Raw genomic sequence first — 25,774 nt, forward strand, 5'->3', positions numbered from 1 at the left:
CTTTCAGTAAAAGCTAAACACGGCCTCTTCCTATTTTATTGTAAACAATTCCAGAGAGCAGTTGGGCCCTTGCTGTGCTACTGAACCCCATAACATACTGCTGATGCTCTAATAATATAATGCACAACTGTCCAACTTGGATCCATTTCTTCAGAACTTTTCCATTTGCTTTTGAATCAAGACTTATAATAATGGGTGGGAATCTAGAATAATGATCCCATGCTGCTATCTCACCCTTCCACCGCTCACTCGCTCTGCGTGGGGCCAAGAATTCTGGCCACCTTTGACAACTCCCAAGCAAAAAGAAGACGCACATCATACTCCTTTGTCGATTTCACCGGATTAGATCTGCGATTTTGATCGATAATAAGATAAAACAAGTCCGCACTCTAGAATTATTTTATGATGATGATGATAATAATGATGTTGTGATTTATAATTAATCTCATGCACTCTCCGTGTCCATCGCTGACTCCCCGTAATTGCCATCACAAGACTGGCAAATGAATGGCAATATCCATTTAAAAATTAGATATATATTGTCTTTCTAAGCAATAATCATAACTGCAACAATACTAGTTTAAACAAACTTGTCGTGGGCAACTGCCATCTTCTCATAAACTAATGCACGAAAAGGACATAAATTGGCAGCACTGTGCCCATAGGTCCAAATAATTTGCTTTAGGATATTCTAAAATAAGACAGCATTACACAATAAGAGGCTTGCTCTTTTTCACTGTAGATTTCTCCTACGGCACAGATGAAAGCGCTGTTGACTAGATAGTCTCGTATGTCGTTTATTACGTTAAAAATATTTTATAGATCGGAAAAAAAATTATCTAAAGTGCTTTAGAATATATTATTTTTTAATTTTTTTGAATATATTCATACTAAAATTATATAAATTATTTTTCTCAGTAAAAAAAAAATACCGCCCGCCAGCCTAATTCTCTTAAAGTTCTCTGCAAGGTCATGAAAATCCCTACTTTTCAATTAAGAAAATGAGAGGAGATGAAATGCTAAAGCTCGAAAGATTGAAGTATGGTGAAACTGTGATTGGTGGTGTGCAGCTGTGCATGGATAAATCTAAGCATAAAATATCAGCTTTATGAAGTGGAGAAAAGAAAGATAAGGAGGGGAATGTAGTATTGGCTTCCAAGTTTGGTTGTAATCATAACCACGCGAAGCTTTGCATTCTGAGATGATTCCACGTAGGCATGGTGACATGGCAGACAGGTAGACGTGGAAACGTGGGGGTCGCACGCGTCAGGCACGAGCAAAAGGTTTTCCAGCTTTACTTCCGGCAATGTGGGTCCAGCGGCGACGATGCCGGAGGGGCCCACCAGGTATGACAACAGTGGCTCGCCACGCGTCGCGAAACAGCTGGGGAACACGTCTGTTAGCTCTGCACGTTGCACTACAGCGGTGCTTCGGGGCATGAGAACCTAATAGGGTTGGGGCCCCCGTGCCGGTGAGATGGTGTCGTTTTGGGTGCTTTAAAGGTGAATCAGCTAATTAGCATGGCCCCCACCGTTGGTTCTTCAGATCGGGCCCGGACATGGCTATGCTCAGCTTGCAGCCTTAGCCCAGTCCGAGCATGCAAAGAAGCCAGGCTCTATTCAGATGATGCCTGAGTTGGGTCCAAGTTTTCCTCTCTCTCTCTCTCTCACAATCACGAATAAAAAATTAACAGCTTACTGAAAACATATCATTCATCATGTTGCTGGGATTTTTGTATTCTCCAAATATCACTGCTGGGGCAAGGAAATTAGATTATACTATAGTATTTAAAAATTCATACACAGGTTTTTTTCTTCAATTTTTTATGAATTTAAATTCATACGCAGCTTTAGCCCACTTTCAAGTTTCCTCAAGGTCAACTTCAATCAATGCATTTTGCAGAGCGGTACGAGGGGAGGTGCGGGATTCATTGTCAAAGGTCAGGACTCTAGGATGATTGCGGCCGGGGGTTGCCACTTGTTTGGTACATCGGTGTCAGGGGCGGAGTTGAGAGCAGCCTGGTCAAGCTTGTGCTATGTTCGGCGTGCCTTGCAGAAGAGAGACGTCCTCCTGAAGGGTAATCCTGCGATGGTTATTAGGTGGATCCTGTAAGCTTCTAGGGGCTCAGCAACTATCATCCGCTGGTGAGAGATATTCAGGCCATAGTTTCTGACGAGCTAGTATTTTAGGCGAAGCATGTATTTTGAGAGGCTAACGGGGCGGCAAATTGGGTAGCTTCTTTTGTTGCTAACCACTCGAGGACCACCTATGAAAGGAAGAGGTGAAGTTGCCTACTGCTCTCCGTGATGCATTGCCTTTTGATTTTCTTGGTTGTATTCGTACACATTATATATGAGATTTTCGTTTTCAGCAAAAAAAAAAAAAAAAAGAAAAGAATGTAGACCTCAAAATTTTTAGATATAAAAGATAAAAATAATGTAAATGAAGATCGATCATGCACCGTGAAGCATGGAAGAATTATTGTTGCGGTGAAAGAGGGTGCGAAGGTTCAGCACTTTAGCTTTAGCATCCTAAAATAAAGGTCTTGTATTTAATACAAGAGTCCTCAAGCCTTACTCAAAAAAAGGGTGGAGTGTTTTCAAGATTCAATAAAGAAATAATCACATGAAACCTGATAAAGATGGTCAATAATCTTGTTAGGCTTGCATTATTATTTCCCAATCAAGGTCAGCCTAGTTGGTAGAAGATATTGCAGTACGTGTAACTCTTATCTTATTATCTCTTTTGTCCCAAACAGTGCGGTTTTGCATGTAAGTCTTATCTTATTGTCTCTTTTGGCCATAATAATGTTGTTTACGAGTATGTCGATTAGTTGAGCAGGTAAAGTTTTTAGGTATAAATACTAGGGGTGCTTCTCTTTGGCCCTCATCTTCTTTATCCTAAGGTAAAATTGCAATCCTAAGCATGGCTTCACCTGGCTGGCTAGCAACCATAAATCATTCACAGGAGCTCTTAGTTTTTATATTCATCAACTTGAATGTATAGAATTAGGGTTCGTATGCCGAGTCTCGTTATCCACTTGAAATTTAGGAGTTCAAAGTTTTGAAGAGGAGTATTTGTACCGAGTGGAAGTTTCTTGACATGGACTATGGAGTGGAAGCAACCCATGATACGTTAGGGGATTTTACACACAGTAAACCTCCATGTTTACTTCCTACTTCCTATCTCTTAAATTTTTTTCGAAAAAGAACATGCATTGACCAATAAAGACAATATATTTGAGAATGGAAACCTTCTAATGTATTTGCTAATTTTACAACAATTCATTTGCTGAATGAACAACTCATAGTCTAGATGCATGAAATGTTGTGATACACAAGGGACTGTAGATGAGAGATGTTAAATGACAAAGTTTCCAGTATAGAGTAGCACATCAATTAATAATGGAGGATTTTAGTGTAATGTGGAAAATATGGTACATTTGTTGATTTAGAGCTATACAATAAATTGTTCATAGACTAGAGACGTAAAATTAACAATATAAAAGAGATGATTACATTTTAAAAAAAAAGTTCTTGCTTATGCTTAATGTCTTTGTAGTATTTGTGATTCTCTAAAGAGAGAACAATGCATTCGGTGAATTCTTAAAAATATATAGTTTCTCTTTGATACAAAAGGATATAGATTTCATGAGAAAAATTATACAATTCATTTGATGTATTGAGGACTATCTATTTTTCAAATAAATAGTTCATAGTTTTGAGGCATGAAATCATTGTACATTCCAAATATATGCTTTATGTTTTGGATTTTTTTGCACGTATACTCTTAAAAATATACAAAATTGTATGAATATCCTCATAAAATTGCTATTTATATGTATACCCTTATAAAATACTTATTTTATATGTATACTCTTTATATATATATATACCCATACCATCTAACGCCGTTAAAAAATTAAACAATTTAAATTTAAAATGACTAAAATACTCTTATAGATAGATGCGCAAAAAGAAAACTTTATAAGGATACACATGTAAATAGCAACTTTGCAAAGATATTTATGCAATTACGCATATTTTGGAGGGTATATACTTACAAAAAATCAATAAAAAATAATCAAAATTCAGTAAAAATAATTCAATTATTCCTAATAAAAAAGGCAGCAACAAAAGATTGATATTATCAGAACTAAATGGAGAATAGCATTATCAAAATAATGAAGAATATACAGATGTCATAGATTTAATAATAATAATTATATCAGAATCAAATGGAGAATAGCATTACCAAAATGATCATCTAATATTTTAAGTTGACCGATTCATGATCTTAAAAAATAAAATTGATAATGTGGCTTAATTTTTTGTTGACGTGTCGATTCAACTGAATCATAAAAAGACTTAGCAAGTTCCAACGAAGTTTTTATCTTTTGATTGTGGATTTTTTGAATGTATATCTTTCTAAATATGAGAAATTGTATGAATATCCTCGTAAAGTTGCTATTGTATGTATAGATACAATTAGTAATTTTATGAGGATATTTATGTAATTTTATATATTGAGGAGGGTATATATATACAAAATTGTTTGTTTGGGAAGTGGAGCATTCAGTGAATTTAAAACCATCCATTTTTCAAACTAATGATTCATAGCCAGGAGCATTAATAATGACGAATATGAGATTATACACATAGGAAATCTCAATTTATGGTGCATCTCTTTCTTTTTAAATTTTTTAAAAGAAAGAGAAACCGATGCACCAATCAATTTGGAGATTGTATATTTTATAAAAAATTAATATGGTTAATCTCTAATTTTAAAACTATTAATTTTTAAGTGTACAGGGTTTATCTTTATTCTCGAAGGCATATGCACCAAATCTCAATGTTATCTTCATATTTATGTACCTCCACTTCATGGAAGGATGAGTAGTGCATTAACCATAAACAAAGAGCATGAATTTGGTAGGAAAAGCTACGGTGCACTTATTGATTTTAAAATTATCTAATTTCAAATAAATGATCTTTATTATGCACATATAAGGCATCTTCGAAATGAAAAGTTATAATTTAGCAACTAATATTTTTTTCTAGCACTAGCGACATCATAATATACTTCTATATATATTTAGCATATTATTTAACTAATTTCTCATCATAATATATTATCTTTATTTCGTGGCCTGTTGCTTATTGTTTAATTATTTCATATAACATATATAGCCAGTAACAACATATTAATTGATATAGATGAGTGAATCTTTATGCATCAATCGTCTCAAACTCACAGCTCTATGGGCCAGGGATCCCTAGATGAGTGATTAAGCTTGCTATTCCCATGCATTGCAGCATTTTCCAAAACATTGAATTAGGATAACCAAAAGAGGGAAACATATAAATAAATTAGAAGTCTCATAAAAAAAAAAAAAACCAGGGTTTGGGAATGTATCATTTGAGTTGTGGTGGGTTTTTTTGTTATTTTGACTGGTGATATAGTTTAGATCATAGTATACCATATCAGTCCGAATCAAATAGTAGGAAACAATTTTTGATACCAGTAGCGTGATATTTTGTATGCTAATAAAATTTTATATTGATATTATACTAATATAGTACTGATGTGAAGTTTAATGCTGAAACGACCTAAGTTTAGGTGTCACAGCTGCAGCATGTAGCATCTAACATTTGGATTCTTTTTTAGTTATTGAAATCGACCATTAAAGTCACCAACGCATTACGCGTAACGCTCCAAATGCCAGCCATCTGCATCCGGTCTTTGGCACTGGGATGCCGTCGAACCACAGCCTCACGAGAGGTCTATATTCCACTATTATTATATAATAACGAAATCAACAATAATATTATATAATAGTTATTATTTTTTTATTGACTTTTGAGGAGGCAGCGCGGTGGTGCTGGTGGTGGTGGGAAGTGGAGCCGGATGACGTCACCGGAACGCCACGTGGGCGACCACGACACTCCCTGCGACGAGATGGTACTCCGATCGGAAGCGGTTCCCGTGGGCCCCGCCAAGGTCGCGAATTTCGTGAGCTCCGCCTCGGAGCAACGTCAGAAGCACGCCCACCGTTGGATCATGAGATACGGAGAGATGGAGATGTCTCTATAGGCTCGGGAACAACGAGGCGGAGGCCCCTCATAGCCAGCTAGGCTTCGCTTCAAGCCGGGCGCCCCCGGCTGGACCATCTCTGCCTAACGGTACTGTCGCCACGTCATCTGCGAGATCGAACGGTTTCCAGTTTCCCGAGGAAGGAATCAAGAGATCTTCACCGTCGATATTCATCCCGGCACTTTCGCGGTGGGTCCCGCGGTCAAGTGGGCGAGAGAGGATGATTAGAAAAGGGCAGGCGGCAACCCGCTGAAAGTGGAAATTATGAGCTTGACTGGCCCTGTCCACCGCCTATAGCCGGTGCCGCCACCGGACCTTTCCCGTTTCGCCTGCTCGGTGCTACACGTGTCGATGACGGCAAGGTGCCTGAGTAATTCGCGGTCCTTGGGGAAGAAGGAAGCGATATTTATTACGAAGCCTGGCGGTTCAGTGCCGTAGCCCCCGTCAAATCGCACGGCGAGGAGTATTGCCACCGTGGCACCGCACAACATTGGCCGTCGGATTGAAGGAGGGGGATCGGACGCACCGGATTGAAGTGAGGGCGTGAAGGGGCGATCTCTTCCGTCGGTTTGCACCTCAAGCGGGGCTTGGCGAGTGACAAAAACCGTAAGGGGATGAGACGGGCGGCAGAAAGTGGAGAGGAAAGCAAACCAGAGGAGAGAAAACAGAGCAGAGGAGGCGGGGAAGAGAGAAGAGAGAGGAGGGCACAAAGAGGTGGAGGACAAGAAGATCCGAGCGCAGAAATCCTCCTTTTTCCGATTTCTTGAAGGATTCCGACGAGGCTAACCGATTCCATACCTCGGAGGGGGCGGTTTTCCGCGCGTTTTCGGCGAAAATCCGTCTAGAAACGGCGGAGATCTACTTCGGAGATCGGTTCTCGGAGGAGAGGGTGGTAGGAGGATGACAAGAACCGGGGAGAGGTGATCTCATTGGATGAAGGAGATCGAAGGGAGATGGAGAGGAATCGGGAAGCAAGGAGAGGAACCATGGCGGCTGTGAACGGTGGGGTGTCGAGGAGGAGGCAGAGGAGCAGCAGCTTGAGAGACTCTCCTGGTCCGATTCATCAGATCCCTCGTGCTGTTCTTTAGTTCTTTTTTTCTTTTCCTTTTCCGGATATTCATGGTTGTTTTTTGCTGAAAACTTTTGCAGAGGAGGATGGAGGGATGGAGTTGGCGGAGACGACGAGGCTCCGGGATCGAGGGAGCAAGAAGGATCGGGATCGGGATAGATCTAGCCGGTCCAAGAGGAGGAGAGGCGAGCGGATGCTGCACGGGAACAACAGAGACGAAGGGGATGATAGCTCCGAAGAGAGCGTCGACGAGGAGGAGGAGGACGAGGAGGACGACGTGTCCGTGGCCGTCCGGCTGCCGCCGCCGGCTCCTCCTCCGCCGAATCCGGCTTCCTCGTTCTCTTCCCTACCTCAGAGCAACCACCATCACAACCACCAGCAGCAGAACCGGAAGAGTTTTCCAACCAAGGTCTCGACGAGGACTCCGCCGGTCTGGAAGCCAGACGAGATGATCGGATTCTCGGTGCCGAGAAAAGCCCGGTCAGGTAAGGGGAGAAGAGAGTCACAGGGAGTAGATATGGCTTGGGATTTGTAGGGCGAAAGTTTTGCGTTTTTTGATTTTTTTTTTTTTTTTTGTTCTTTTCTATATCACGGTCCGACTGGTTGAAGCCTTTGGTTTTATTTTTTCTCTTGGTTGGTGTTGCAGCTTCTACGAAAAGGTCACATGAATGTTGGGTTTCAGGTGGCTCTGGAAGTGGAGAGCAGGTTCCACGGCAAGCTCCGGCCTCTCCGTCGAGGCTTAGCCCTGCCTCTACCACCCAGATCTCACCCTCCTCCAACGCCACCGCTCGCAAGAAGATGGTCCGACTCTCTCTGTTTCATTTGATCATCTTTCTTTAGTGTTAGTCCTTAGCGAGCTTATACTGATGGTCTCATTTGTTTCAGAAACCGATGAGTGGACCCAAGCACCGGCCACCGAAGGTCTCCAAGTCGCCGTCTTTGATCGAGGAGGATATCGAGATCGAGGTCGCTGAGGTGTTGTTTGGGATGACGAGGCAATTCCAATGCCCGCCGAAGCAGGAGAACTCCAAGATTGATTCCAAGGAAATGAATGGCAGTGCGGGCAACGAATCTAAGTCGAGAGTCTCCTCACCAAACGCGATCTCTCCTCCTCCCCCAGTATCCCAGACATCTGTTCTTCCTCCCTCGAATTCTACCTCTAATCCCAGTTCCTTGTCTGCTATTGGTGAGCAGAGTGGGCCAAATGCTTACTTTTTTTTCTCTTCATTTTTCCACACACTGTGACTAATGGCGTGACGCCGATGTTGCAGCTCCGAAGAGGAAACGGCCAAGGCCTGTTAAATTTGAGGATGAAAGCCCTACGAGTCCTGTTGGCCTAGACGCTCCTCCAAGCACATCTGTGTCTTCTTCAGCTAAGTTGGAATCTGAGCAACCGGGGAAGACCGAGGCTTCGTCGCCCAGATCAGAGAAGAACACTGCTTCTCCTGCCATCGAGAACGGTGGCGGTTCAATTGATGTCTCTGTCCCTCAGGTGGCTGCGACCGCTTTGGATGTACAGCAAGAATCGGCAAAGACGGAGAACAATTCAGTTCCTGATGCGAAGCTCTTGAAGGGAGAACTGAATGGCCAGAATCGGACAGAGAGCCGTAAAGAAGCTGCTTCACCTGCAAAGGAGACTTCCTGTGCCGATTTGGATGTCAATCATGTTGAAGAAACTGCAGCAAAGAGGTGAGCTTTTGAGATCTGATTGGTGGTCATTGATATTTATTCCAATTTAGGATTCTGGAGAGGAATTCTCATTTTTGTTTTGGTTTAATTTTACAGATCTCCAACGGCTGACAGCGTTCGGGAAGAGAAGTTTAATATTGATCTTATGGTGGGTTCCTCTCTGATTCTCTTAAAGTCCGCGAAAACTATTTGGGCAGCTTCACATATTAAAAAGAATTTTTTATTTTGCAGGTTCCTCCTCCAGAAAGGGATGAATTGTGTGATTTCGATGCATATCTCAAGTCGCAAGTTCCAGAGATTGACATGGTGGGCGATCTGTCTGCAAATTTGTTGTAAAGGTTTTTAGAATGATTTAGTTTAAGTTCCATTGATTCGGTTTTTTTTCTCTCTTTTAGGTGTCAAAAATAAGCAGGGAGAAGAAGGAAGAAGGAAAGGCGGTGGAGAGAACAACCCAAACAGATGAAATTCCTGCGGACGACCGGAAGGTTGAGAAATCCACCAAGGAGGAATCCAATTCAAATTCAAAGAAGCAGATGGGTAAGGAGAGGACTTTTGACCTGCAACTTGATTTGGAGAAGCCAGATAAGGACAGCCTTGATGGTGGCAGGCTGCCGTTCCAGAAGCAGCAACCAAAAGTCCCTAAATCAGAGCCTGAACCAGAGAGGACTGGTAATTGCCTTCGTTTCTATCTCAGTATTCTCTATTTGCTTTTACCTTTGTTATCTGCAGAGGTGATTTTTATTCTGTTCCTCCAAAATTGCTTGCAGCATCATCTGCTTCCGTGCCTATGCCGATGGCTGTCGCAGGCTGGCCTGGAAGCTTTCCATCTTTCGGGTGAGCAGTTTGATCTTTTTCCTTCTTCCCCTGTCGCTGTCGAGATTTCTGGTGATTTACCTTCTTCTCCATGGACAGGTATATGGGTCAAGTCCCCTCTCTGCAAGCAGCCGTTCCAATGGATGGAACGCCAGGGTCTTCTAGTATCTTGCAGGTATTACATGCTGCCTTTTTTCCCTACCCTGCTCCCTGCTTTCTGCCCTCCCTCTAAATCTCTGAATTCTAATTGATTCTGATATTGCAGCCTCCTAGCTTCCTTTCGCCGCAGCCCCGCCCAAAGCGCTGTGCTACACACTGCTACATTGCACAGAACATATCCTACCATCTGCGACTTGCAAAGATTAATCCTTTTTGGCCTGCAGCAGCCGGCAGCACGCCACCTATCTACGGGGTCAAGCCATACAATCTCAATGCTGTGCCACCGGCAGATGCATTCGCCGGCGGCTTCCCGGGAAGGAATGCGAGCTCCTTTCAAGACAATAAGAGGGCGGCTGCATCAGTGTCTGCGCTCTCCGTGCCTCCCTCAAAGGAGATGATGCCATCGGCCAAACATAGTACCGCAGAAGCTCCCCAGAGGAAGCAGCAAGGCCACCAGCAGCCACCGCAGCCTGGATCGGCAGCCAATTCTCTAGTGAGTCTTCTACCCTCATTTCCATTTATTTTACTCTGTATATGTTGGATTGAGAAGTTAATTATTCTTTTCTTCCTTTCCCCCCTATTTCTTGTTTTCAGCCTGGCCCTGCATTCGTTTTCCCTCTCAACCAGCAGCAGGCTGCTGCAGCTGCCGTGGCCGCTGCTGCCACCCGATCTGGTGTGTCAAAATCTACTCCAGGGCCGCCGTCTTCTGGTGCCTCTTCTTCAGCAGTGATGGGCTCGGCAACTGGCGGACCGGCAGCACCCATGAGCTTAAGCTTTGCGAGCTTGCCCCCAAATGAGACGCAGTACCTGGCTATATTACAGAACAATGCGTACCCTTTTCCTATTCCTGCTCATGTTGCAGGAGCTCCACCTTATAGAGGAGCAAGTCCTGGCCAAGCAATGCCCTTCTTCTACCCTTCCCAGGTGCTCCACCCGTCGCAACTCCAACAGCAGGGACTGCAACAACCTCCCCATGCCCAACAAGGCCGCCAGAATACGAGCACATCGAGTGGATCATCATCCTCCCAGAAGCACCTGCAGCAGCCACAGCAGGCTTTGGGAGGTGGAGCCAGTGGTGGCGGGAATTCACTTGGTTTTCCAGCCACAAACCAGAGGCAGCACCTGCTCCCCCACCAGGCTCGGCAGCAGGAGTCTGATAAGGGATTGGAAGACAGCCCCTCCACCGCGGATAGTAGGGTTTCTCAAGCACAGAAGAGCATCTACAGCCACAGCTTTGCAATGCCGATTTATTCTCAGAATTTTGCCTTGATGTCTAATGCCAGCACCGCTGGTGCATTGGGCACTGTTGGGGGACACAGTGACAAGCAATCTTTGCATCATCATCAGCAGCAACCACTACAGAACCAGACATCGTCCCAAGCTTTTCCAATGCCCTTTGCATTTAGTGGGGCTGGAGCAGCTCCACCGGGCCTTGACTTCCCTTCCATGGCACAAAAACATGCCCTTTTTCAGAGCTTCCCAGAGCAAGCGAGGCATGGATACCACCACTTCGCCACAGCTGCTGACCAAGCAGCGCAGCAGAAAAAGGCCATGGAAGATGGGAAGCCTGCTGCGGACTTGATGAATGCAAGTGCTGCGCCTGAAGAGGAGAGGAAGATGATGGCCGGCAGCAAAGCTCCAGCTAGTGGTTCACAGCATTGCCTTAACTTCTCCAAACCAGATAGCGAGCCTCCCATTTCTTCTATCATTGGCAACAGTGTCATTGAGAGCTCATCTCGAACACTGAATCTCATTCCAGCTGCTTCAAATGCTGGTCGAACTGCAAACCGGTCCGGTGGTGCCGCTCCCTTGACCACATTGGCTGCCACGGCTTCGGTCAACCTTTCCAATTCCCAGCAACAGCAACAGCTGCAGCAGCAGCTATTTCTGCTTCAAAGGCAGCAGCAGCTTCAGAATCTGCACCAGCAGCAGCAGCAGCGACATCTTGCATCAACCCATGTGAAGTCCTCTACATCAAGCAACGGTGCAAGTGTTTACTCCGATCGTCTCCCTGGAGGCTCTACCAAGTACCCACAAACTCTTCCCAATTTCCCTCAATCTCTCATCCAAGGAGGCAGCCCCACCCAGTCACCGCAATGGAAGGCCTCCGCTGCGAGATCCGGCACGCCTGCCCCCGCCCCTGCCCCTTCTCCTGCCCAGTCGGTAGTGAAGAACAACCATCTCCTTCAGCAACAACCTAGTAGTAGAGCGTCCCAGCAGCATCTTCCCGCCGCAGGCCACCAAACTCAGGTATCTTTTGGTGTGAACTCGATGAAAACGGTATCCACTGGAGGACAGCACCACTCCGGGGCAACCGGCAATCCATCTCCATCTCCATCTGCCACTCCCATGGCTGTTGGCTCCCCCTCAAATTCACTTTCTAAGACCGCCGGCGGCAGTCCCCGGGCTTCGGCAAGCGCAAAACCCGGTCAGCCAGCAACCGCAGTGCCTCTTCCCCCACAATCATCTGCCAAGAGTTCTGCGTCGAGTTCAAGCTGCAAGTCATCGCCGGCAAGGAATCAAAACGTTCCATCGATTCTGGGCCATCCCCACATTACTTCTGCCCCTAGCTCTGGTTCTAAACCCCACCAGACGCAGCAGCAGCCTCAGCAGTTCGCTAGACCGCATCCATTCCCTAATGCTCCGCTCATGTTTTCCAACGTCTACCCGCTGCTTCAAGCACGGTCTCCTCAAGCCAACGCTGCCGCGGCTGCAGCTGCTGCTGCCGGGTACTACCAGAGACACCCATCTGAACAACAGCTACCACAACAGTCTCAGCAGCAGCATCAACACCAGCCAAACGCGTCAGCAGCCTCCACCGGGATGCTTGCCCTCGGCGGCCCTTCTGCTCTAATGATGGCTGGTGCCTCCACGACAAACGACCCTGCAAAGGCTGGGGGAGCTGCCGCTGCAAGCAACATGAAGGGATTTTCCCCTCCAGGCGTTATGCATGCTGCGCAGCTTGCTGCGGCTGCCCAGTCTGCTGCTGGCGCTCCCCACCATATTATCCCCGGCTCATTCCCTTATATGATGCCGCCGGTCCCCGTGAAGCCTGCAGCTGATCAGAAGCCTGCAGCTGGTAATTAGCCATCTTCTCCATCCCTCTTTCTTACTTAAAAATGGCTCTCATTAATTGGTTGGCGGCGTTTGTCCGTAGTTGTTATGGAGGTCTCGATTTTTAAAGGAACGGTTGATTTGCCCAGGGAATGACAATTTGCATGCGTGCTGGCAGCCTGAGAAGAGATGATGGAGCTGACGCTGCTGCTGAGGCCGAATGGGACCCACCGATGCCCAGGCACGCCATCGGGGGGCCATCTTCTTTCTTGTTTGGGTCCAGCGGTGCAAGGGGGATGCTTGGTAGGCTTTTGCGTCCGCCATTTCGGAATGATGAAAGAGGCCGTTGAAACTTCGCCTCGGCGTTTACACAGGTGAAGAGTTTGCAGGAAAGGAAGTTGGTGGTCGGCCATAGTCGGGGGACGGACGGGCTTCTTGGTCTGGGTAATGCCTTGGTTTTCGATCCTTCTCTGCTGCCGTGAGCCGAAAAAGAATACGGGGCTGAGACCCAGAGGAGGGGGGTAGCGGGCGAGATAAGGACAAGCACCGAAGAAGACTTCGAAACAACGGCATCGATGTGTGTAGAATTTCCTCCTATCTCAATTTTGTATTTGGTGCTCTGATGCCTGCTGCCATCGTTTCCGCGCCTCTCTTTTTCCTTTTAAATTTATTCTAACTTCATATCAAAAAGAGAAGAATGACAGTGATTATTTTAGATTATTTTCTTCTTGATGATTGCCTGAACTCAAGCAGGTGCACCCAACATTTGGTTTGATCGTTCATACTAAGATCAAGTTGGGTGCCCGATTTTAAAACTGGGCAGCCCAACATTGGAAGCTAGAAACTGTGTGACAGCATGGTTGGCTCTACTGTCGGAAATGTAGTGAAATTTGTTGGTGAGGTTGGAGTATCTGAACACAATCGCAAGTCTCGAATTCTCTGAATGTAGTGTATCCATGGATTGATGTTGGTTTATAGGTTTTTCTGGATGGTGAGATTGATTTCCTTGTTCCTCTTTATCATGTTTATCTGACAAATCTGGCCCTGACTGGGCAAATTATGCCCCATACTGCATGCTCCGATGTGGTGGTGCGTCATGTTGATTTACCTTCACGGCATCCAAATAAGCCTGCTGTCCTGAAGTAGTAGGGGTGGCTGCAGGAGAACATCCTTCTTTTTGTTAACAGAATTGAAAACCCTACTTCCTAAGCTAGAGGTTTTCGTGTTGCAGTTGGTTGGCGGTTGTTTCAATCAATTTATTAGCCTTCGAGGTCTTTACATAAAGTGGATTGCTCATGGGCACACGCGACCCCTCCATTGACAGTAATGTCCCATGGACCTTGCTGCCTTTGCGTCTGTTTATCTTCAGGGTTGATAATTCTAGTTGCCTTTCTTCGTTGAGCGGTAGAAAGTTGCTGTGTACTTCTTACAAAGTGCAGACAGGCTAACTAGAGAATCTTCAGTTTGTTCATTAGACTGACGTTGTTATGAAATAATGAAAGGCCACCTTTATTGCATTGTGTTCGCTCTCCACTAATTGCGTGTATGCGTATTTGATGATCTACGTCTATTTACGTATTCTTTTTATTAGCTTCATTTAGCTATTTAGCGTAGGTGCCTTTCGTGCGACTTTTGAGTCCTGATCTAACTTGCCATCTGGCCCCCTCATGTACCTGTTCTGCCGGGATGTCATCATGCCCAGGCGTCAATTCTCTTCGGCACGACGAGGAGGATTAGACCGCGATAGTGATGAAATCCAAGGGGATGGGGCACTTGTTAATTACAATCACTGGTGGTTGAAAGTGTTAATTAATAAACAACAATGTTAATTACAATCACTGGTGGTTGAAAGTGTTTAAAAAAATTAAGCCAAAGTAGTCTCCTATGAAGGAAGTACTCTAGTTGTAATGCTACCAGAAACTTTCATCCTTAGCATCCCAATTATTTCCTTCAAAACGAATGAAGTATTCTACTTTTTCTTTCAGAAGGAATGAAGTATCCATGGCCTGCAAAAACTCCTATGCTGTTACTGGCTCCGAAAGCCAACCGTTGTCCCCATGGTCCAATGAAGTAATCTGATCATAATGGAACTCATAACCTGTTTTTGATTAATAAAATTTTTGAACCAGCTAGCCTCCTCCAGAAAAAGCGACGTGGAACATACTTCTAAAGCAGTCCACTTAACAAGGGCTCTAGAAACTATCGTTGCAAAGCATTAGTTTGTTTTATGTTGATATCAATATATCATTAAATTTTATTGCTTATTATGCAGTAGACATCAATGATGCTGATATTAATGTGCTCAACCATCACTAAAATCAATTACTTAATATGCAACAAAAATTTTGATATCAAACTCTTCTATTTATTATAATTTATATTATTGTGATATTATATTTTAAGAGTAGTTGAAAAACAAGATAAAACCATGCCCTGTACTAATTATGTGGATATTGACTATCAAAATTTTTGCATAGAGGCTTGACTAGTGCAGAATTCTCCATAAGCCATGTGGACGCCAGCACTAATAATGTATGTTTCTACTTGGCCAATCAGTTTCTATTATCATTAAAGCCTTTGCTTAATATGCAATATCTACTAGCAATTCTACCATTAAAGTGTTCAACCACGTGCGTCATGCATGGTCAATATTAAGCTTAGCTTGTATAGAATTCCCCATTCACTATATAGATGCCAATAATAATGACATAAATTTTTGCCTGAGCATTATTAAAGCTCATTATCTTAATATGCAACAAAACTTTAGCTATCAAAGTTTTTATTTGTTATAAATTAAATTTCTAGATTGTACTTTAAAAATAGTTAAACAAAAAAGAAAAAAATGCTGTACCATGCGTATTGTGTGGCTTCTAATTAAACCTCAGATCCCAAGATCAGTTCAAAGCTGTCTCTTAACCAAGCATGGTACATACTCTTGCTTATTTCTAATGTTTTATTTGTTTGATGAAGCTGGAATGGCGCAAAGAGATTGGATCTCGTAATTTTGAATTAATTTGGAAGGAAAGTGAGGAGATATGTTCGTACAATAATTACCCAGACTTAGATCTTTTCTAAGACGCATCATTAAAGAATTAAACTACATCCAAATTCTCTTGTCGTTAAGGAGAAGGTTATGATCATTGGAGCAAGCCCCGCTTCACTCACAAGGTCACAATCTGAAATCATCAACCAAACCTACCGATGAATGGATATTATTATACTGATTTAGCCGGTTGATTAGATTAATGTTTGATAACACCTCAAAGCACCGGCTGCAGTTCCGGACACACGAATCCCACGTGGCCGCTTTCTGGCCTCGCGCAACATCCGACGTGGCATCTTCCTAACCTGACAAATTGCGGGTCGATGTGGGCCCAGAATCCACTGCAGTCCCTGACGTGTCAGCTGTCGGAAGAAGATGAAAACGTGCGACAGTGCCCGCACCACGAGGAGATCTCCTCCCCCAGCAGTAGATTCTCTCCTCCCTTCCCCACCCAAAAAAAAAACTGCCGTACGATTCGGAGCTCCACCAACCACTCCACCGTTGGATCCTTCCCGTTTAGTACTGCCATTATTACTCCACCACCATGTCCTGTCTTCTACTCCCCTTTATCTTTTTGGAAAATTACTTCCCTTTGTCTCTGCGAACAGAGATTTTTTCTTTTTTTCTTTTACCGTGACCGGAAGCTCTGCAGCTAATTAAAAGCAGCCAAATCCATGCGGTGGGTGGGGCCCTTCCCCTCTCCTTCACCCATCTTCCCTTCTTTAATTTTCATCCCCGGTCGCAGCCAAATTTCGCCAGCGTCTCGCCCAGGCGATCCTGATCCGCAAGTCCTCTCTTCTAGAAACAAAGAAACAAGAGCCTTCCTCCTCCCTCACCTCATGGGTGGGCCCCAGTTGCTTCCCTCCACGTGGCGTCTGCTCTCACGTGGGACCCGTCGCTACAGAGCTTTTGTCCTTCTGCGACGCTTTGCCACACGTGGACCACAGGCCAGAGAAAAACCCGGTACCCCATCCTGACGCGGGGAGCGGGACGTGACCCCTGCTCTCGGCCCCCCATCCCGGCCGTCCAGTTAGAAACCAACGGGCCCAACCATCACGGGCCCATGCTTTTTGATAAGACGTGCGGATGCCAGCTGCTTTATGGGCGTGGGGCCCACAATATACCCCCGGCTTTGGTGGGCCCGCCGAGGGCTGGGGTTGGGATTCCGGTGACGCCGACGGCTGAACCAAAGCATCTGCCTTTTTATCCCTTTCCTTTTCTCTCATGCGCGGAGCACTGGAGCCACACAAGACAAGCTAACTAAAATGAGGGTGCTGCCGTGGGCCCGCCGGCTCCCATCCCATCGTAAATAAAAGATATCTCTAGAGTTTGCGTGAAGGGGAGCTCACCTCCGTCGGCCGGACCGGGAACTACCAAATTGGGGGGGAAGAGCCGCCTACGGCCTACCGCTTGTACGACTACTGCTGGGGCCCGTTTCTTGCCCTGTTTTAATAATATTTATATGATAGGAACAGACAAGGAGACAAAGTGGTAATCTACAATAGAGGTCACGTGGAAGCATGGAGCCAATAGAGAGAGAGAGAGAGGCACGCATGGCTTCTTCATTCACCAAACCCGGGACTCACGTGAGAGCCACCCAATTACATTCAAAAATCCAGTCCCGTACCCAAACCCAATCTTGGGAGCCATTAAAAAGAAAGTGCTTACAACTGTAGTCCCCACCATATGCAAGCATGTACTGTTTAACAATAAAAAAAAAACGTAGTAGATAGAAACATGAAGATAGAGACCTGGGAGAAACTAAATTAATCACCTTCAGTATTTCGTCTTTAGGAAAAAAAAAAAAAAAAAAGAGAGATAAGGGGTAGGAGTGGTGGGCATTTTGACCGCCGCACGAGGAAAAACTGAAACAGTAGGAAATCTAATACACATCTGCAAATCTGATTTCCTTGCTCTTCAAACTGTTCCCCGCCCACTCAGCTCTTGCACTCTCCCCACCTCTTCCTGGTTCTAGTACCCGAATTTCAAAAAAAAGAAAAGGTCAAGCTGGCCCCTCCTTTTCCGCCAATGGTGGCCGACCACCACCTTTCCTTCCCCAATCCTTTGCTTTCGTGCTCTCCTCTTTCTGCATCCTTCTCTTCGCAAGCACTTCACCAAGCAGCAGCAGCAGCAGCAGCAGCAACAGCAAAAGATGAAGTGGGGGCAGGGGGAGGGTAGAAGGATACAGCCTTCTTTCCAAGACGGTAGGCATGCCGGCCAGGTCCTCTCACATCAATAGCACCCTTAGGAGGAACAAAAATGGATGAACTCCACAGGTGCGCCTCTGAGCAGCAGCAATCCCCATCTCCATCATCATCTCTTCTCAGGCTGCCAGCACGCATGCAGATTGTCATTTCCTGGGCAAACCAACCGTTACTTTACAAATGAGACCTCCATTAGTAACCACCATCTACTACTACTACTACTACCATCACTACAACTAAAAGAGGCTTTAAACTCTTTTCGGTTTTAAAGAGCGCTCAATAGAGAGGAAAGAGGGAGGGACGGTTACCGGCTGCAGGCTTCTGATCAGATGCAGGCTTCAGAGGCCCGGCCGGCACAGTCATATAGGGAAATGAGGCAGGCATAAGAGGGTGGGGAGCGCCGGAGGCTGACTGGGCAGCCACAGCACGATGAGCAGCATGAAGAAGGCCTGGTGGAGGCATCACTTTCATGCCATTGGCAGCTGCCGCTGCTGCTGCTGCAGCTGCTGCAACAGCCTTCACAGGATCAGTCATGGTGGATGCACCTCCTAATGTCGCAGCTGTGGGACCAAGGGCCAGCATCCCAGAAGAACCTGGCGCAGAGTTTGACTGCTGCTGAGCTTGCTGAGATGGTGGTTGCTCGGATGGACGTCTTTGATAATACCCAGCGGCAGCGGCAGCACCAGCATTGGACTGAGGAGACTGGGCTTGCATGCAAACATTCGAGAAGAAGAATTGAGCTTGAGAGAATGGCTGCTGCTGCTTCTGTACTTGCTGAGCTTGCTGCTGTTGTGGTTTCGTGCTCGAATTGGGGGCAGGATCAATGTGCGGATGGCCAAGTATCGAGGGTGCATGTCGGTTGTTCGCTCGAGAAGACTTGTGGCCTGAACTTGATGCAGAACTCCTGACAGATGATTGGTGAGGCAGTGGTAACACGGCGGACGACAAACCGGGTTTCGCACTAGCAGAAGCCTGTGGGCTTCCATTGGCACTCTTGGACACTGAATTTGGGGGAGAACCAACGGTAATGGCAGAAGCAGATGAGGATGATGGGTTGCTTGTCCCTCCAGCAGGCACTGCTTTCATTGAATTCACACCGAAAGATATCTGGGTTTGGTGGCTTTGAGCAGGACAAGACTGTTGAGGTGCTCTGCCTTGCTGCTGGAGGGGAGGATTGTTCTTCACCACTGTTGGAACACAAGATTGGGTAGGGGCAGGTGTTGCCGCTCTAGTAGTAGAGGCCTTCCACTGGGGTGAGTGAGAGGAGCTGCCACCTTGCATGAGAGATTGAGGAAAGCCAGCCAAGGCCTGAGGAAACTTGGTTACGCTAGAGCCCGCACGCTCACTGGCATTATTGCTTGAGCCAGAAGACTTCGTGCGGGATGATGCAAGCTGCTGCTGCTGCTGCTGCTGCTGCTTTTGAAGTTGAAGAAACTGCTGCTGCTGCTGCTGCTGCTGCTGCTGAGAGTTGGGAATGTTAACTATTGGCACTGCAGCAGCTGAAGTGGTTGTGGAAGCGGCACCAGAAGAAGAACGGTTCGCCGGAGCCGGAATGAGACCCAAGGTCCGAGATGAGCTGTCTATGACATTGTTGCCAAGCATGGAAGAGAAGGGAGGTCCACTATCCGGTTTAGAGAAGCTAAAGGAATGTTGTAAACCACTACTTGGACCTTTGCTGCCTGTGATCATCCTCCTTTCCTCTTGACCAACAGCATTTGTACCCATTGATTCTCCACCAGCAGGCTTCCCATCCTCAGGGCGGGTCTTCTTCTGCTGTGCTTCTTGGGCAGCAGCTGCTGCTGCTGCTGCAGCGATCTGGTTGTAACCATGTCTAGCGGGGTCAGGGAGGGCCTGAAAGATAGCTTGGTTTTGTGCCATGGAAGAGAAATCAAGGCCTGATGGAGCAGCAGCAACCCCACCAAAGGAGGCAAACGGCATAGCAAAAGCTTGTGAGGTTGCGAACTCCACTTTCATACCGTGGTTCTGCTGAGGTTGCTGCTGCAACATAAGCTGCTTATCACTGTGCCCCCCACCACTGCCCAGTGCTGCTGCCGTGGCAGTAGTAGGCATCAAGACAAAATTCTGAGGATATATCGGCACCGCAAAGTTGTGCGCATAGGCATTCTTCTGAGCTTGAAAATTCCTACCATCTGTGGTCGATGGGCTCTCTTCCAAAGGCTTATTGCCCTCCTTCTGCCGCGCCTGGTGGGGAAGCAAGTGCTGCCGCTGGTTCATTGCTTGAAACCCATTAGTGCTTCCACCAGCACCACTGGCCCCACCTCCCGGAGCCTGCAGTGGCTGTGGGTGCTTCTGGGAGGATGATGATCCGCTAGATGTGCTTGTGTGCTGGTGCTGGCCTTGTTGGGTGTGGGGAGCTGGTTGCGGTCCCAGCAGCTGCTGCTGCTGTTGAAGCTGCGAGGGGTGAAGCATCTGAGAAGCATAAAAGGGCCCATTGAAGAAGGGCATTGCCTGGGCAGTGCTTGCTCCTCTGAAGGATGGAGGTCCCCCGACATGCGTAGGGATAGGAAATGGGTATGCATTGTTCTGTAGTATCGCCAGATATTGAGCCTCGTTTGGGGGGAGGCCAGTAAAGCTTAAATTCATCGCAGCTGCGGATCCCCCACCAGTTCCATTGCTCGCTACTGCAGAAGTGGAGGCACCAGAAGACGCACCCTCCTTGCCAGTCCCTGGAGCAGATTTTGACGCTCCAGATCGGGTGGCAGTGGCGGCAGCTGCAGCAGCAGCAGCAGCTGCTTGCTGCTGGTTGAGAGGGAAAATAAATGTAGGGCCATGCTGAAGACACAGAAAAATATTGGAGGAGGAAAGAATTAGAATAATTGCTTTCTCGAACCAGCATTTCACATTGTTACAAAGTGAAAGGAGGAGGATGAAAGCCTTACAAGCATGTTGGTTGCTGCTGATCCAGACTGGGGCATCTGATGGAGGACTAGCTGCTTCTTTTGGGCAGCTTCAGTGGTGGCATTATTTGCTGCCGGCATCCTCTCCTGCGAGGGTGGTCCTGTAAATGCTGCTACTATTGGTGGTGCCCCCTTGTTATCTTGAAAGGAGGCCTTGGTCCTCCCATCCGAAGGAGGCACGACACTGAGATTGTACGTCTTGGCTCCATACAGTGGCGCACCGCCAGCCGCTGCAGGCCAGAAAGGATTCATCCTCGAAATTTTCTGGTGGTAATCTATATTCTGTGCGATGTAGCAGTGTGTCGCACAGCGCTTTGGTCGAGGCTGCGGTGAGAGGAAGCTGGGAGGCTGCAACACCAGAGTCCGTCAGACAATAAGCAGGGAGGGTACAGAGGGAGAAGTTTGGAGAGAGGACCGGAGGAGACCTGTAGGCTATTGGAAGCTCCTGAAGCCCCATCCATGGGAACCACCGCTTGCAGAGATGGGACTTGACCCATGTACCTGTTAATGGGAAAGATGAATCTTCTTTCCAAACACCATGATAACAAATCTAGAATGAAGAACAAGAACAGGTTGCTCACCCAAAAGGAGGAAGGCTTCCTGGCCAGCCGGCAATTGTCATAGGCATAGCAGGGGGTGGCGCAGATGGAGCTACGGCCAATTAAAGGAACAGAGGATCCATATTAGATCCCTGGGACATAAGAAGGACAAAGCTAGCAAACAAACAAAACAAGTCATTCAACAAGAATTATTACCAGGCTTCTCATGTTTAGGCTCCACCTTAGGTGACCTTTGTTGCTGCTTCTGCAGCTGGAGTTTGCTGCTGCTGAGGACGTCCTTATCCGGTTTCTCCAGATCAATTTGCAGGTCAAAAGTCTTCTCCTTCACCATCTGCTTCTTTAGATCGAATTCCTCCTGCGTGGACTTGTCGACCTTCCTATCCTCCAGAACCATTTCATCTCCTTTTGCTATCTTCTCCACAACCTTTTCTTCTTTCCTCTCAATGTCAACTTTCGGCGCCTACGAAAATAAATAATAATAATAAAAACTTTAGACCAAACAGAGCGCTAACTTGTGCAAGTAAATTTACTCAGGTCTCTCACCACTTCAATCTGTGGACCCTGAGACCTGCGATCTGCATTGAATTCGCACAAGCTGTCCCCCTCTGGAGATAACTTCCCAGGGGGAGGAGCCTGCAGTAAACACAGATTGCCTCAAAATCCATGGCTGCCGAAACAATTCTGAAGAAATATTCGTGGATCGAAGAGGTACCCACCATTAGGTCAATGCAGAATCTCTCTTCCCGACGGCTATCCATTGCCGGAGCTCTGCAAAATTAACGAACAAAAGGAAAACATCAGGAATCCATCTCAGAAGTCTAAATAATAGCCTATAAAATAGGGGACAAAAAACTGGTCGGATCTAAAGCTTACGTCTTTGCTGTAGTTTCTTCCCGACGGTGGACATCCAAATCAGCACAGGGAGTTTCCTTTACAGGAGGAGTAGGTTCTTTCTGGTTCTCCATCCGATTTTGGCCATCTGGTTCGCCCTTCAAAAGCTTCGAATCAGGAACTGGATTGCTTTCTATCTTTGCTGATTCCTGCTGTACATCCAAGGGGGCTGCTGCAGCCGAAGGGACAGAGACATCAATTGAACCACCACCATTTTCCGTAATTGGAGATGCCGTGCCCTTCTCTGATCTCGGAGACGAAGCGCCTGCCTTCATCTGGTGCTCCGATTCCATCTTAGAAGTTACCGGTGCAAGTGGGCCCCCCGGACTCGAGGGGATTTCCTCCTCAAACTTCACAGGCCTTGGTTTCTTTCTCTTTGGAGCTGCAGAAGAGCAATAACACTATCAATCAGACAAAGGGAAAACAAAATTAGTGGAGAAAATTAGATCTTTGGTGCACGCTACGCACCAGCAGTAGGCAAGGAATTAGGGTTAGAGCTAGAATTGGTGGGGGGAAGAACAGATGGTTGAGATGCTGGAGGAGCAGGGGAGATCGAGTTCGGAGAGGAAACTCTGGATTTGGCTTCATTGCCCGACCCACCATTTGTATCCTTGGAATCAATCTTGGAGGTCTCCTGCCTCGGTGGGCATTGGAATTGCCTCGTCATCCCAAATAACACCTCAGCGACCTCGATCTCGATATCCTCTTGGATCAAAGACGGCGACTTGGAGACCTTGGGAGGCCGGTGCTTCGGTCCACTCATCGGTTTCTGAAACAAACGAGGCCATTAATGAAAGTTAGGAAGGATTAAAGCGAGAGAAGGACGAGCAAATGAAAAAAAAAGGAGTCGGACCATCTTCTTGCGAGCAGAGGCGTTGGAGGAGGAGGGTGAGATCTGGGTGGTGGAGGCAGGGCTGAGCCTCGATGGAGAGGCCGAAGCTTGCCGTGGAATCTGCTCTCCACTTCCAGAGCCACCTGAAACCCAATATTCATGTGACCTTTTCGCAGATGCTGCAAGACCAAACAAGAGAAAAATAAAACCAAAGGCTTCAACAAGTCGACCGTGGCATAGAAAGACAGAAAAAAAAAAAAAATCAGAAATGGAAAAATTTCTCCTTCCAAATCCCAAGCCATATTCACTCTCTGCCACTCTCCTCCCCTACCTGACCGGGCTTTTCTAGGCACCGAGAACCCGATCATCTCGTCTGGCTTCCAGACCGGCGGAGATCTCGTCGTGACCTTGGTTGGAAAACTCTTCCGGTTCTGCTGCTGGTGGTTGTGATAGTGGTTGTTCTGAGGCACGGAAGACGAGGAGGCCGGATTCGGCGGCGGCGGCGGCGGCGGCGGCAGCCGGACGGCCACGGACACGTCCTCCTCCTCGTACTCCTCCTCTTCGTCGACGCTATCTTCGGAGCTGTCATCCCCTTCGTCTCTGTTGCTCCCGTGCAGCATCCGCTCGCCTCTCCTCCTCTTGCTCCGGCTAGATCTATCCCGATCTCGATCCTTTTTGCTCCCCCGATCCCGAAGCCTCGTCGTCTCGGCCATCTCAATCCCTCCATCCTCCTCTGTAAAAATTTTTAGCAAGAAAAAAAAATTAAAATACAGAAATGGAGATGAAAAAAAGAACTAAACAGTAGCGAGACGGATCTGAGGAATCGGACCAGGGGAGTCTCTCAAGCTGCTGCTCCTCTGCCTCCTCCTCGACAACCCACCGTTCACAGCCGCCACGGTTCCTCTCCTCGGTTCCCTATTCCTCTCCATCTCTCCCTTCGATCTCTTTCATCCAATCAGATCATCTCTCCCCGCTTCTTCTCATCCTCCTACCACTCTCTCCTTCGAGAACCGATCTCGTCAATAGATCTCCGCCGTTTCTTTACGGATTTTCGCCGGGAACGCCCAGAAAACCGATCCCTCCGAGGTATTAAATCGGTTGGCCTCGTCGGAATCCTTCAAGAAATCGGAAAAAGGAGGGTTTTTTACGCGAAGATCTTCCTCACCTCGACCTCTTTGGACACTCTTCTCTCTCTTCTCTCGTCTCCGGCTCCTCTGGTATCTTTCTCCCCTCTCTGGTTTGCTTTCCTCTCCTCTCGGTTGTCCCCGCCCCCCCCCATCCTTTCGGTTTTAGTCCCCCCCAACCACACTCCGTGCGCCACCTGAAGGCCCGGATCGATTCCCCATTCCGGCTCTCAATCTCGTGCGTCGATTTATCGTCTCGATCCGATGGCTGTGATTTATCATGAGCCACCGTGGCTGAACTCCGACCGTCCGATTGTTTTAGGCAATGAGAGACCAGACTGCAGCGGCGCCTGATGGCCACGTGTAGTAGATTTCGCTCCTTTCCCTGCAAGGATCGCCAATTACTCGTTTTGGATTAGTTAAACGCTTTATCGTCGCCAACCGACACGTGTCCCAATTAGCGTTATAGAATCCCCAATTGTCCGGTATCAGCACCGGCTGTAGCCCGTTGCTTGGAGGTCTGGAGCCATTCTCCTCCCCATCCCGGGAGGACTCATTGCCTTCCCTTCTCGGGCTTGATTGCGGGACCCATGTTGAAAGCGACCGAAGCGCAAACCAACGGGTCGGATCACGTGATGCCGCCCCTGAATTGCTTGCATCCGTCCGATCTCCAAGCTGACGTGGCGACAGCCTTGCAGGTATGGTCAAAACTAGGGCCGCAACTTTCGCGAGGCCTAGCTGGCAGCCACGAGCACCTGCTCCGGCCGCACCGACCCATTCCGCCCGTTCATCTCGATAAATCCAACGGCTGATATGCCCTTATCTCTACTCCGAATCAGGAAAAGTCGCGAAATTATCTCTACGTGCCGGTGGGACCCGCCGATCGGGCAGCGACTATTTCCTCGCGCGCCCACCCTCCAACGTCCCGCTCCGGTGACGTCATCCGGCCCCACCACGTCACTACCTCCCCCAAAAAGTACATTAAAATAAAAAATTAAAATTACCATCCCACTTTGGACGGCCGTGATCGTCGTAGGCGCGGGTCCGCCCCTCCACCCGCCCGCCCCCTCCGTCCTTGTACCCTGTTGCAGTCCACGCGGTATCGGTGCATCACGGGGCCCTGCCAGATCGACACGTGTCCTAATTACATATCTTATCCGTTCTGATGGAAACGTGGCGACCACTGGGTATCTCATTGGTCCTCTCGGACCTGTTTATTATTGGGCAGCGGCTCCCACTTTCCCAGGCCAATCGCCACCAAATATCTTACAATTATCACGTTATTATATTTAAAACCGGCAGTAAATAATGACCTTAGTTTAATA

At 47.1% G+C, this 25,774-nt stretch overlaps 2 protein-coding genes across 5 annotated transcripts; one reads left to right on the forward strand and one right to left on the reverse strand.

Moving 5' to 3' along the window:
* The first annotated feature begins 7,079 nt into the window (after positions 1-7,079).
* LOC103716450 (protein TIME FOR COFFEE-like) lies at positions 7,080-13,852 on the forward strand. Its single transcript, XM_008804447.4, has 13 exons — positions 7,080-7,146; positions 7,243-7,647; positions 7,809-7,963; positions 8,048-8,348; positions 8,434-8,851; positions 8,948-8,999; positions 9,083-9,157; positions 9,247-9,520; positions 9,619-9,685; positions 9,764-9,839; positions 9,930-10,316; positions 10,418-12,902; positions 13,056-13,852. The coding sequence occupies exons 1-13, from the start codon at positions 7,080-7,082 to the stop codon at positions 13,058-13,060; spliced, it is 4,767 nt and encodes a 1,588-aa protein (XP_008802669.2). The 3' UTR covers positions 13,061-13,852.
* A 3,629-nt stretch (positions 13,853-17,481) lies between these two features.
* Positions 17,482-24,580, reverse strand: LOC103716451 (protein TIME FOR COFFEE-like). Of its 4 annotated transcripts, none has more exons than XM_026808223.2 (13): positions 24,155-24,580; positions 23,657-24,058; positions 23,347-23,504; positions 23,094-23,262; positions 22,476-22,875; positions 22,319-22,370; positions 22,146-22,235; positions 21,798-22,062; positions 21,624-21,693; positions 21,468-21,543; positions 21,025-21,390; positions 18,433-20,917; positions 17,482-18,277 (listed from the first exon to the last, which is right to left on the reverse strand). In XM_026808223.2, the coding sequence occupies exons 1-13, from the start codon at positions 24,252-24,254 to the stop codon at positions 18,234-18,236; spliced, it is 4,677 nt and encodes a 1,558-aa protein (XP_026664024.2). In that variant the 5' UTR covers positions 24,255-24,580; the 3' UTR covers positions 17,482-18,233. The 4 variants fall into 4 exon arrangements, with proteins under 4 accessions (XP_026664024.2, XP_008802672.2, XP_008802670.2 ...); XM_008804450.4 differs by having other exon boundaries at positions 17,482-18,248; positions 22,962-23,262; XM_008804448.4 differs by having other exon boundaries at positions 22,962-23,262.
* Positions 24,581-25,774: the final 1,194 nt, after the last annotated feature.

Source organism: Phoenix dactylifera, unplaced genomic scaffold (genome assembly GCF_009389715.1).
Source record: "Phoenix dactylifera cultivar Barhee BC4 unplaced genomic scaffold, palm_55x_up_171113_PBpolish2nd_filt_p 000076F, whole genome shotgun sequence".
Taxonomy (NCBI): Eukaryota; Viridiplantae; Streptophyta; class Magnoliopsida; order Arecales; family Arecaceae; genus Phoenix; species Phoenix dactylifera.

Bases quoted from the DNA above. Each gene is read 5' to 3' on its own strand.
- LOC103716451 (XM_008804448.4), bottom strand. From the start codon at position 24,254: ATGGAGAGGAATAGGGAACCGAGGAGAGGAACCGTGGCGGCTGTGAAC. The intron at 23,263-23,346 runs GTCCGACTCCTT...CGTTTGTTTCAG, and splicing joins CCTCTGCTCGCAAGAAGATG to AAACCGATGAGTGGACCGAA. The intron at 18,278-18,432 runs GTAACCGTCCCT...TGGTTTGCCCAG, and splicing joins TGATCAGAAGCCTGCAGCCG to GAAATGACAATCTGCATGCG.
- LOC103716450 (XM_008804447.4), top strand. From the start codon at position 7,080: ATGGCGGCTGTGAACGGTGGGGTGTCGAGGAGGAGGCAGAGGAGCAGC. The intron at 7,964-8,047 runs GTCCGACTCTCT...CATTTGTTTCAG, and splicing joins CCACCGCTCGCAAGAAGATG to AAACCGATGAGTGGACCCAA. The intron at 9,000-9,082 runs GTGGGTTCCTCT...TTTATTTTGCAG, and splicing joins AGTTTAATATTGATCTTATG to GTTCCTCCTCCAGAAAGGGA.